This window comes from Aspergillus melleus, assembly GCF_016097325.1.
Source record: "Aspergillus melleus strain CBS 546.65 chromosome Unknown contig7, whole genome shotgun sequence".
Taxonomy (NCBI): domain Eukaryota; kingdom Fungi; phylum Ascomycota; class Eurotiomycetes; order Eurotiales; family Aspergillaceae; genus Aspergillus; species Aspergillus melleus.
This window is the reverse complement of record NW_025763376.1, coordinates 725,258-736,293: the sequence shown is the minus strand read 5'-3', so window position 1 is coordinate 736,293 and position 11,036 is coordinate 725,258. Positions and strand designations below refer to the sequence as shown.

Here is an 11,036-nt window from a genome sequence, read left to right as displayed (position 1 = left end):
TGCGCTTTTTAGAATCTAGTACAAATAATATCTCTTTCTTCTTCCTCATTCTTGTCAAGCCTTACGAAATACCGCAATCTGTTAGTTGTATCAAGTTCGGTTGTAAACCTTCACAATAGACACGCGTGAGGTACATAGCTTTGCAGACCAGGATGACCAAGGATCTGGGATTGAATCTTGTCTTTCACCGGCCCTCTCATACTTAGGGATTCTACGAAATTTGTGCGTTAAGCACGTCTTCTCGAATTGGGGACATATCATAAGAGACCTACATTTTGGAATGCGATTATTTTGTCACGTCTCATTGATCCTGCAGATAAAGACTAAGGGCTAGTGTGCAGATTTGTTTTCTTTCCTTTCTGCTTCCCCTCCCCTTTTCTACTATTCATTTTCGCCCACCACCAGATGCTCGGTTCAGAGGACCCCAATTGGCTCGAGGGTTGATCTGGTACCTCACTAGCCGCTTTCTACCGGATGTCTTTCTACCCAAGCTTTCGTCGAAGACCACCGGCGTTGTCTTATTCTGTGACGTTGATGTGTCCACCTCTCCGCTCGTGCTTGATGAATTCTTCGGTGGTAGTCGGGCTCCCGAGCGGTACAATGCGGCCTCCACCTTGGTTATCATGTCGGAGACATCTTTTCCGCCTTCAGCTGCAGATGCGACTTCTCTTTTCAAGGTGTCTAGCAGTTCACCTTGATCAGTGTTCTGCGGGCTTTCTCGACCCTTGGCCATGATGGTCGCGCCCGCCGTCCCGGGCTTGAGAGCACCCTCCTTGATGGGAGACCTCTGTCTCACCCATTCCCTCATGACTTCCCAAATGACTGCCCAAGGAGCATCGGTGCGCACTGTATTGGGCTTTGCATGACTACGAGTGGTCCGGTAGCCCATATGCCGGAGCGCCCCGCAGAAGGCGTCGTAGGGAACCGTCGACGTGCGCAGGACCTTCGCCAGCACATTGAGACTAAAATAGAAGGGGTGTGGCTCACGAAGAGCGGGATCCATTCGGGGGATGATATCTGGCTGCTCTTGCGGTGAGTCGCTGTTATTGGCATCGACAGGCTCCGGAGACGAGCTTTCCGCGGAGTCGCTGAGAGTCAGGTCCTCTTCGAGGGCTGTCATTAGCATGCCTTCAAGCCGGCTCAAGGTCTGGTATGTGTCTGCATCAGTCCCAGGGAGCATATCAAGAATCTTCTGGATGTACTGGGGGTTGTGAAGAGGACCGGCCCACATTGGTCCACCTATGTGCGTCTTGGAACCACAATGTTCACAGTGCGTCCCTGCAACTGGCCCTTGTGCAAACCCATAGTGGTAGAAAGGGTCACCTTTTCTATCAAGCTTCTGCTTCGTCTGGGTCAAAGGTTGTGTTGACCAAGCCCCACACCCCGAATCGCAATTGTAAACTAGCATCGTATTTCCCGAAGCAAACTTTACCTCGGCCGGAGATCGATGAATGCGGACGAAGACTCTAGCGTAGAAATCAATCGATAAGGACAAGAGGGGCTCGATCGATAGTCCATATCTGGCAGCAGACGCCGCGAGTCCGTGCAGAATCAGGCGCAGCCCAGCCTCATGTGAATGTGAACCTTTCGAGGGTACGCCGCCATATAAGGCAAAGGATTTTTCTGGGTACCCATTCGAAGCCCAGACCCCAGCATCAGTGCAAGTCACGCATAGTAATCCTCCATCCTTCACTCCCTGTACCGCCGCATCCATGAAGGGCGCAGCCGTGCCGTAAGGGTCTAGATCGATGACGTCGAACGCGTGGGGTAGATTGTACATATAAGCCCGAGCATCGCCAGTGTTTTGCTGGATTAGCTCCCCTAGCTTATTGTACTCAATATTGGTCTTCATGGCCGCGATGGCGGAAGGCGATAAATCATTGGCAACGACACGTGTGGTAGCCGGGATTTCCGAGGCATATCGGAGTGCTCGCAAGCCGGTGGCCGAAAGAGCATCTAGGATCGTGAACGAGGGCGGGTTCGCTTTATTGATCGGCTCTTCGGTTTCTTGTTCGTCCCTCTTTCGTTTTTTGCCATTGGCCTGTTTCTGCATCTTCTTGTCGGCCTTTTGTTTCCTCAACGCCACCACATGTTCGCTGTATGCCTTGATCGCAAGCACGCTCAGGTCGCGATTGAACTGCTGTATCGGATTGTAAAACACAGACTGGGCCTCATCGTCAACCTTGAGATCCTTCTTTGTTCCTTTCGAAGCTGCAGCCTCTGCAGGCGCATTTAGGATGAAAGCCAACCCCTCTTTCACTGCTCTGTATTCTTTCCCATCATATTGGACACGATCGTCGGCGATCCGCGATTGTGAAGATCCCTCCATTCTGGAGGACGGGCAATGGAAGTGGCGCAATGAGTCTCGGTTTAGGTGATAGCGAGAAGGACAAGGATGGTTTTTCGGCAATACGAAGGTGAGGAAGACGTTGCGATCTAGGAAGCCAGGTGCACGAGAAAAGGTCCAGGTACTCCTTAGAACCATCGATGATCCGGTAGACGGGTGGCGGGGGGGGGGGAAGAAGACAGTCAGGAGAGAGTAAACTTGTGGGTGTACTCTGTAGACTTATGTACACCGTAGGCAGTTGATGCTATCCGGGGCAACAGAAAAAAGGAAAGAGAGAAAAAAAAAAAAAAAAAAGGGCCGCGGCGCACGGGCCACGTCCTGCTGCTTTCTTTTCCAGAGTCCAGACTCTCTCAATCTACTCTCTACTCTACCCACATGTCAATTGTGGTCAATCAATGCAATGTACATACATAACACATTAGCTATCGTTGAATTTATCATCACACATTTCCAACACCAATGACTATTTTACAACAGCACGTTAAAACGCCCCTTCTCTTTTACAACCAGGAATCAATAATGGGTATTCGGTTGTATATTTCGTTCCAAGCGTTGACCTCCCATCCAGATCCTTGCCCTGATCGCCCTATTATCCCCAGGGCTCCTCCCAACCAAATAGAAAAACCCATCACTGCAAGACCATTTACCGTCCACCACATCTTCCTTTGCCTCCTAGATCGTTGTTGGTTTTCAGGTTCGTTGAAATAGCCCTCGAGAGAGCCCTTCTTGGGCTTTCGGTCTCTCCGGACTGTCGTAACCCTCCAACCCATCCAAGCGGCCCATCCTCCAACGATATGCCAGACCCCGACGGCGACAAACGCCAGATAATAGACGTTCCAGAAAGTAGGATTCCGAGTAAACGCATGCGCTACGTAGCCTAAACCCACGCCGGAGCTCCCACCGTCATAAACCAACGGCGCGACACGGTTGACTAGGACATGAAAGCCGAGCAACGGAACAAGGGCATAACCGAATTGCGCTTGTAGGCTGACGCGGGGCCAAAAGCCCAACAGAGACCTCTGCGACCTAGTCTCTGCGCCGTACAATCGAGCTCGACGAGAGGAGCGAATGCCGCGGAGAGCTATCCCCGACGCCACGTGCACTAGACTGGGAATTGTAAGGACTAGATGCTCAAGCGAGGGGGCCTGGTAGATAGGTCGCGTCAGGAGAAGGTAGGTGTCGCTATCGGACACCGAGCGGGTAACTAGGGGAATCAGGGCTGTGTTGGTGAAATGTAGCGCTAAGAACAGCGTCGGTGGGTATGTTGAGTATTTCTGAAGTGCAGATACTGAGAGCATGTGAGTAAGGTCTGTACAATCAAGTTGTTAGGAGGGGGAGTCCATGCATACACCAGGAATCCCAGTTATATCCGCGGAGCCCAAGGTTTGCGGCTGGGAGGTTGCTCGGGCACCTGTCGAACGATGCGGGCCGAGGGTCCTGCATTTTGGGAAGGGATGCGCCATTTTCAAGATCAGGGAACTCCTCGTGCACCGGAGATGGATCTAGTTCCTGTAATGAGAGCATGGACCGAGTATCGATGTCATCGGGTTTCTGGGACCCATTGGGTTCACCGGAAGACATGGCTGGAGGCGATATCACAACCGCCGCAACAGTTTTAGCAGGATCGATTTTCCCCCCAAGATGCATCCAAGTTGATGATTATTGCGCACCAACCGAGAAGGTCAGTGCAGAAGCAAGAAGGACCTCTCGAGGATATCCTCTGTAAGTCAAGAAAAGTTAGGCGGTGGGATACTGCGGGCAGAAAGACTTAGTGGCCTTGGCCAGTTCCCGCTCGACTACGCAGGCACCATTCGGCACTTGTGACTGCCCGGCCTCTGCAGGTCTATCAAGCTCCAACAAAAGCCCTTCTGCGATATCCGGGCGACCAAGATGGCACCTGTACGTCTGCGTTTTGTCGCATCCTTTGGTTTCTGCCGACGGCGTTGCTAAATCATCCCGTATCTTGCAATACAGCGAGGATTCATCAATCCAACTCCTAAAGTATGTACCATTCCTTCTTGCAATCCCAACCGCAATACCGATACATGGACTGGCTGCCTGACTCCTAAAACTGTGTCCAGACCGAGTCTGCGCGTTCCGCCTTGAGCTCTTTCACCTGCACCCTCTGCAATAAGTCTTACTCCCGCCATCCAGAATACGAGGCGCATATCTCTTCATATGACCATCAGCATCGCAAACGTCTCCAAGATCTAAAACAGTTGTCGCGAGACCCCAATGCCGCCGAGAAAGCAAGGCGAGCGGAAAAAAGGGCCGATGCAGAGGCTGGGCTAAGAGTAATCGACACTAATAAAAATGGGGCATCTCTAGGGACAGGAACTGCGGGTGGAGGAGGAGGAGTTGGTGGTGTAAGTGGCGGCGGCATTGGCGCCAGCGGTGCCGGAGGCTTCAAGAAAGGTGGATTCAAGAGCTCCTTTACTGCCGTCAAAGGCCCTGTAGCACCTACAGCACCGACAAGGAAGAATGTGCTCGGGGATGACGATGACGATGAAAGCCTAGGTCTCGCTGATGCAGGCGAACGAGCTGGTGTTCCATCACCGGGTCCCACCGGCGCCATCCATCATGAGCCCGCAGAAAGCGACACTGACGAAGAGAATATGCATGGCACGCTGCGCGGTGACTACTACAACCCTCGCAGACCCACCGACTGCTGGTCCGAGTGTGTTGGTGCTAGGACTGTCGAGGCTACCTCTTCTTAGAGATCGGTTCCGGGACAGGCTGAAGCTCATTCGGCCTAGAAATTGAAAGAATTGCCGGCGTTACGATTGGGCGGAGGGGTTGAACTGGTTTCACACCTCCAAAGACTCGGGTTTACGTTCGTTGGTGTAATATTGCTAGCCCGACGATAGATAGTTATTGATAAAAGTCCGACGGTAAATGTATTATTGGCTGTTGAAAAACAAAACAAACCCACTCACAGGACACAAACGAACCTTTCGCTGTGCTGCCTGGATATGACCATATCAAAAATGCTTTCCACCAAGTATCTGCGAACAAACTTCGTTCCTGAATCTATAGATGCAAATTGTGAATTGATTCTTTAGTGTAGTTGTACAGATTCCAAAAAAAGGAAAATAAGAAAAGCAATAGAAAGCCTTGGCGAGGAATTTGAAAGGGGGCTGGGGAGAACAGGTGGTCGCGACGGTCAAATGGGTACTAAACATGACGGCTTTATTTTAGATCTTGAACTCGATCCGTTTGTCGCTCGAGAAAGCCGGATTACAAACGAAGCAGCTTGGCAGCCTGGCTGACAATCGTGTCCTCCTGGGGGAAACTCATCTGCTCAAGACCAAGAGCATAAGGAGTAGGCACCTCGGCACCGGTGACACGGAGAGCAGGGGCAGTCAGATAGTCGAAGCCATACTCCATGGACAGGGCCAAGATTTCGGAGGAGACGCCAAACATGGGGAATCCAGACTCGACAGACATGAGTCGGCCGGTCTTCTTGAGAGACTGGATGATCGTCTCCACGTCCAAGGGCTTGATGGACCGCAGGTTGATCACTTCGGCTTCAACTCCATACTTCTGCTTCAGCGTGGCAGCAGCTGTGAGAGACTGTCCAACGCAGCGAGACAGGGAAACAATGGTCAGGTCCTTTCCAGGACGCTCGATCTTGGCCTTGCCAATAGGCAGGACGAAGTCGTCCTTCTGCGCCGCCTCGCTCATGGGGAAGGCCTGGCCATACATAAGCCTGTAAACAATCAGCCTCAAACGGTTCTTTTCCTTTCTCCGTTCTCATTTGAACGAGATTATTGAATCCATAGTCACGTACTCGTTCTCCAAAACCACGACGGGGTTGGGGTCACGGATAGCGGCCTTCAACAAACCCTTGGCATCCTCAGAGCTCCAGGGCGAAACGACCTTGAGTCCGGGAATGCTGCCGTACCAGGCCGAGTAATCCTGAGAGTGCTGGGCGGCGACACCGGCGGCGAAACCATTGGGTCCACGGAAGGTGATGTTGCAGGGTTGGATACCTCCGGACATGTAGTGGGTCTTCGCAGCCGAGTTGATGATTTGATCAATGGCCTGCATGGCAAAGTTGAAGGTCATGAACTCGCACTATCCGATGATAACACTGGTTAGCTTCGACAGCTCTCGCCGGATCATCTATGGGTAGTAGCCTTTGAATATGAGTACGAAAACAAACTTACAATGGGGTGTAGGCCAGCAAGAGCAGCGCCGACAGCCAGACCGGTAAAGCCGGCTTCCGTGATGGGCGTATCAATGACTCGCTTGGGGCCAAATCGGTCCAACAGACCCCTTGTGACCTTGTAGCTGTTGACAGGACGAAGATCAGAACGGCGAAACTTTGTTGGATGCGGGTTGGGAACAGGGATTCATACGCTCCGTTATACTGTGCAACCTCCTCTCCGAGAATGAAAGTCTTCTTGTTGCCCTCCAGCTCCTCAGCGAGAGCCTCGTTCAAAGCATCTCGCACGGTGACCTCCTTAGAGCCGCCAGCCGTGGCATAGCCCCGGAAGCGCAGGATCGAAGGGGCACATGCGGATTGCGTGAAGGCCGGACGGAAAGAGGCAGAGGAAAGGCGCGAAGAGAGCAGGCGAGCTGCCGGGCGGAAAACTCGAGGAGCAGTCATGGCCGGATGGGAGTGATGGCAAGATCCAGCGATATGAGGCTAGGAAGATGGAGTGCACAGATGCTCGACTGTGGATGCGGATTGATAGAGAGAGGACGAGAAAAGTCTCCGGGGCGCAACTCCGTCTTTGGATGTCTTTCGTCAACGGGTTTTCACTTTTTGGTGAGCGCCGGCGCGAGTCTGTTGGGTTGGCCGCTGACTAAGACGGGGACTCACCGGCGGCTTCTTCCGTCCTCCTGCCGCCTTTGGCCTTATCCTTATCAGGCACTCCGTTTACTCTCTTCTCTCTCCGCTGCTCTCCTTCGGTCCTCTCCTTTAGAGAGTACGACGCCAGCATGCTGCGTCTCCTACTCGGCTCCCTCTCGGTCTCGTTGGCGCTCGCCGTACAACCAACGGCCCCGGATCCCATCGCGGCCCCCCTACGCGATCTAAAATGGGGACAACTCAACTTCCTTCACACGACCGATACCCATGGCTGGCTGGCCGGTCATCTGCAGGAGTACGCTCGTGAAACTCTTCCGGCGTTCTTTCCCCTGGTTCTGTGCTGATCAGCTCGCAAACTATAGACCCTCCTACGCCGCAGACTGGGGTGACTATGTCTCCTTCGCGACCAGGATGCGGGAAAAGGCAAATGCACAGGGCGTGGATCTGCTGGTGGTAGATACGGGTGATAGAGTCGAGGGCAACGGCCTCTACGACTCATCGGAACCGAAGGGCGTCTACATCTCGGACATTCTGCGCGAGCAGCAGATTGACCTAATCACCGCCGGAAACCACGAGTTATACAAGCGGAACACCTCCGAGGCTGAGTTCTTCACCACGGTCGTTAACTTCCATGGGAACTACCTGGCGTCGAATATTGACATCTTGCACCCTGTGACTAATGACCTCGTGCCGCTAGCTCCCCGCTTTAAGAAATTCACTACCGAAAACCAGGGAATCCGCATCGTTGCCTTTGGCTTCCTGTTCGATTTCACCAAAAACGACAACAACACCGTGGTATATCCCGTCGAACAGACCATCAAGGAGGACTGGTTTCAGGATGCCATTCGGGACCCAGATGTTGACCTCTTCCTCGTGACTGGCCATGTGCCTGTTCATTCACAAGAATACAAAGCCATCTTCGAAGAGATTAGGTCCGTTCGTTGGGATACACCAATTCAATTCTTCGGGGGTCATTATCATATTCGCGATTTTGCACGCTATGACTCGCGAGCCTATGGCTTGGCAAGTGGGCGTTTTATGGAAACAATTGGGTTCATGTCCATCGACGGTCTGTCTGCCAAGAAACGACAAATTCCTGCCTTGAATGCCCCCAGCTTTCAGCGGCGATACATCGATAACAATCTCTTCTCATTTCTCCATCACACCGAGCTTGATCAGGAGTCATTCCACACGGACCTTGGGCAGAATGTGTCGCGGTTGATCCATGAATTCAGAAGTGCACTCCGGCTAGACGAAGTCCACGGCTGCTCCCCCCGTGATCTTTGGATGTCCCGGGTCAAGTATCCGAGCGAAGAGAATATTTACACTTGGCTTGAAACCCAAGTCCTTCCCGATCACCTGAGGGATGAATCTCGCGCGGGACAACCAGCTCTTGCTATTGTCAACACCGGTGCCATACGGTTTGATATATTCAAGGGACCCTTCACCCAAGACACCACCTTTATAGTTTCCCCATTCACCAGTGGTTTTCGATACTTGAAAGATGTTCCCTATGAAAAGGCCAAACTCGTTCTTGAGGTGTTGAACAAACAGCCACAGATATTCACCGATTCTGCTCGTCAATCCGACTTTACTTCGTCTCTTGCCCCGCCCGAACGGTCGGCGTATAACACTGATGTGACAATCGATGATGGGAAGCTTCTCCAGCATAGCCAACTAACGGATCAAGCCGCTGCTTTAAGTGGCGCCGGATCCAAACCTAACTTTCAGCCTGGATATACCACCATTGACGACGGAGGTGCGGACGGCGACGACACCATCCACTCTCCCATCCCTTTCTATCGTATGCCAAACTGTATCCAGGCACATGTATCACTCAATGCCTCGTCAGCCCCAGATCATGTTGATCTCGTATACATTGATTTTATAGAACCCTACGTGGCACTGGCAGCCAAATTTGCAGACCTTGACGCTGATTTTTCGCGGGACAGTGATGTGTATATGCCATCTATGACGCTGACCAACCTTATCTTGAATTGGGTGAAAGAGAACTGGAGATGTGATGAATGATGCCCTATGTTCTTCAATAAACCAGCGTGTGATCATTTCCCCTTGTGTTGCTGGATAGAAAGAGAGAGATATATATATAGTTTTACTGCAGAGATTCGGATTTGTTACCCTGGTGACCGTTCTAAGCTGTCAGGGAGCATCCGTCCGAGACTTGACTGGTATGATAGATTGAATGTAGTACAGCAATATACAAAGGACAAGAACACCTAGTCTCCGCCCTCAAACTTGAGAAGGCCCTTCCCATCTCGGTAGCCACTAAGAGTCTCCTGTACTCCCGCCGTGAGGGCAGGGCCCTCCGTCTCCCAGTTCCATCGGATCTCATCCACAGGGATGTCCTTGAACTTTCCGGAACGAGTCAATTGTAGAACATCGTTGATGGTGTTTTCCTTCAGCTGCGGGTTCTTGTCCCCCCACTTGCTAACCCAAAACCCATCAAACGCCAGATTCTTGAAGATGAGAAGGCCCGAAGGCAGAGACACGGGCTGCTTCGACATAGCCCCGTAGGTAACCAGGTGTGAACCCGGAGCAAGCGTTTTCGCCAACGCAGTCGCACTTTTACCGCCAACACAGTTAAGAGCAAGCCGGATTGGCTCCTTGCCGTTGCGGGTGAGCTCGTTCACTTTGTTCTTGAAGTCACCCGAAAGGAGTTCTGCTTCGGTGACGACGGCAGTCGCACCCAGCTCCCGCAGCTCTTGCTTGAGAACCTCCGTCTTCTCCGGGGTCTCCCTTTCTCGAACAACATTCAGGGTTTTGATGCCCCATTCCCGTGCTAACTGGATAGCAGCCCGGCCCACACCGCTGTTCGCACCGTTTTGGATCAGCCATTCTTCACCGGTGCGCATCCAGTCCCAATTGCAGAAGTCCTTGATCATGCGGTACGCGGTGACGGGGTTCACGCTGACTGTACTGATCTGAAGTGGAGACAGACCATCTTTATTTTCAATTTTGATCAATTGCGATTCATCCATCTGCGCATGCGTCCGCCAGGTACCCTGGCCGGTCTGCTTCATAACAACCCAATCTCCCTTGCTCAGGTTCTTGACATTTGCGCCCGTTGCAATGACTTCGAAGGCGCCTTCATTTCCCGCGACAGCAGAGGGTTCCGATGTACCAAGGTTTGACTGGAACGGCGGTTTGCTCGGATACACACCCTGAATTTGGTTGACGTCGGCCGGGTTCAACGGTGCAGCCAGAAGGCGAAGCGTAACTTGAGACCCGTGGGGAGGAGAGATAGAATGTTTGTGAAGCCTACACGAATGCCGAGAGTGAGCCTTTAATTTCCTTTCTCGTCTTCTCTTCTCGTCCTCAACGATCCCATGTCGAGGGAATTCTAGCAGCTCAGAAGGAGCACTCACCGTAGCACATCCTTTGGCTCTCCATATCGAGAATACACCAGGGCTTTCGCTTGCGTGTAGCCATAAACAGCAATAAATCGTTTCCCTCCCATGAAAGCATTGGGCAGAGGCCCCTGGCATCGACGAGTGGCCGTTGAGACCAAGGGGGAGGCAGCTCTAGCTCTCAAAGAGAGTGTCGCATTGCTGCCCGCAGATCGGACCGCGGTGCGCGAGAACATGGTGACGGTTGTTTGGTAGACACGATACGGCGACTAAAGCAAGACGAGTTGGGTCAAGTCATGGGGTGACTTGGGGGGAGAGAAGGTGTTTTGGGGTTGGAAAATCCGGATGACGTCGTTCTTCACCCGTCGGGCCGGCGGAGACGAGCAACCGGAGCTGTGCGAGCGGGCGCCCATTACATTCTTATCGTAGGAATATATCTACATGCCTGCGGCAACTTCCACTGCACCAATGGGCCATCTCATGATCATTCTTGATTTCAGGTCTC

At 52.4% G+C, this 11,036-nt stretch overlaps 6 protein-coding genes across 6 annotated transcripts; 2 read left to right on the top strand and 4 right to left on the bottom strand.

The window, feature by feature from the left end:
- Positions 1-385: 385 nt before the first annotated feature.
- On the bottom strand, positions 386-2,329 carry TRM1_2 (tRNA (guanine26-N2)-dimethyltransferase; the record flags this gene model as incomplete). The annotated part of the gene is made up of 1 exon (XM_046092974.1): positions 386-2,329. The coding sequence occupies one exon, from the start codon at positions 2,327-2,329 to the stop codon at positions 386-388; it is 1,944 nt and encodes a 647-aa protein (XP_045948952.1).
- A 518-nt stretch (positions 2,330-2,847) lies between these two features.
- TRM1_1 (MCP1 family protein) lies at positions 2,848-3,994 on the bottom strand (the record flags this gene model as incomplete). Its single annotated transcript, XM_046092973.1, has 2 exons — positions 2,848-3,635; positions 3,697-3,994. 2 exons carry the CDS (start codon positions 3,992-3,994, stop codon positions 2,848-2,850), a joined length of 1,086 nt encoding a protein of 361 aa, XP_045948951.1.
- A 243-nt stretch (positions 3,995-4,237) lies between these two features.
- Positions 4,238-5,064, top strand: LDX57_011226 (putative C2H2 finger domain protein; the record flags this gene model as incomplete). Its single annotated transcript, XM_046092972.1, has 3 exons — positions 4,238-4,246; positions 4,322-4,348; positions 4,429-5,064. The coding sequence occupies 3 exons, from the start codon at positions 4,238-4,240 to the stop codon at positions 5,062-5,064; spliced, it is 672 nt and encodes a 223-aa protein (XP_045948950.1).
- A 520-nt stretch (positions 5,065-5,584) lies between these two features.
- PDB1 (pyruvate dehydrogenase (acetyl-transferring) subunit E1 beta) lies at positions 5,585-6,959 on the bottom strand (the record flags this gene model as incomplete). Its single annotated transcript, XM_046092971.1, has 4 exons — positions 5,585-6,056; positions 6,138-6,424; positions 6,517-6,640; positions 6,709-6,959. The coding sequence occupies 4 exons, from the start codon at positions 6,957-6,959 to the stop codon at positions 5,585-5,587; spliced, it is 1,134 nt and encodes a 377-aa protein (XP_045948949.1).
- Positions 6,960-7,294: 335 nt separating this feature from the next.
- On the top strand, positions 7,295-9,194 carry LDX57_011224 (metallophosphoesterase family protein; the record flags this gene model as incomplete). The annotated part of the gene is made up of 2 exons (XM_046092970.1): positions 7,295-7,458; positions 7,526-9,194. The coding sequence occupies 2 exons, from the start codon at positions 7,295-7,297 to the stop codon at positions 9,192-9,194; spliced, it is 1,833 nt and encodes a 610-aa protein (XP_045948948.1).
- Positions 9,195-9,400: 206 nt separating this feature from the next.
- On the bottom strand, positions 9,401-10,767 carry ETR1 (enoyl-[acyl-carrier-protein] reductase; the record flags this gene model as incomplete). Its single annotated transcript, XM_046092969.1, has 2 exons — positions 9,401-10,442; positions 10,550-10,767. The coding sequence occupies 2 exons, from the start codon at positions 10,765-10,767 to the stop codon at positions 9,401-9,403; spliced, it is 1,260 nt and encodes a 419-aa protein (XP_045948947.1).
- Between the last annotated feature and the right edge of the window lie 269 nt (positions 10,768-11,036).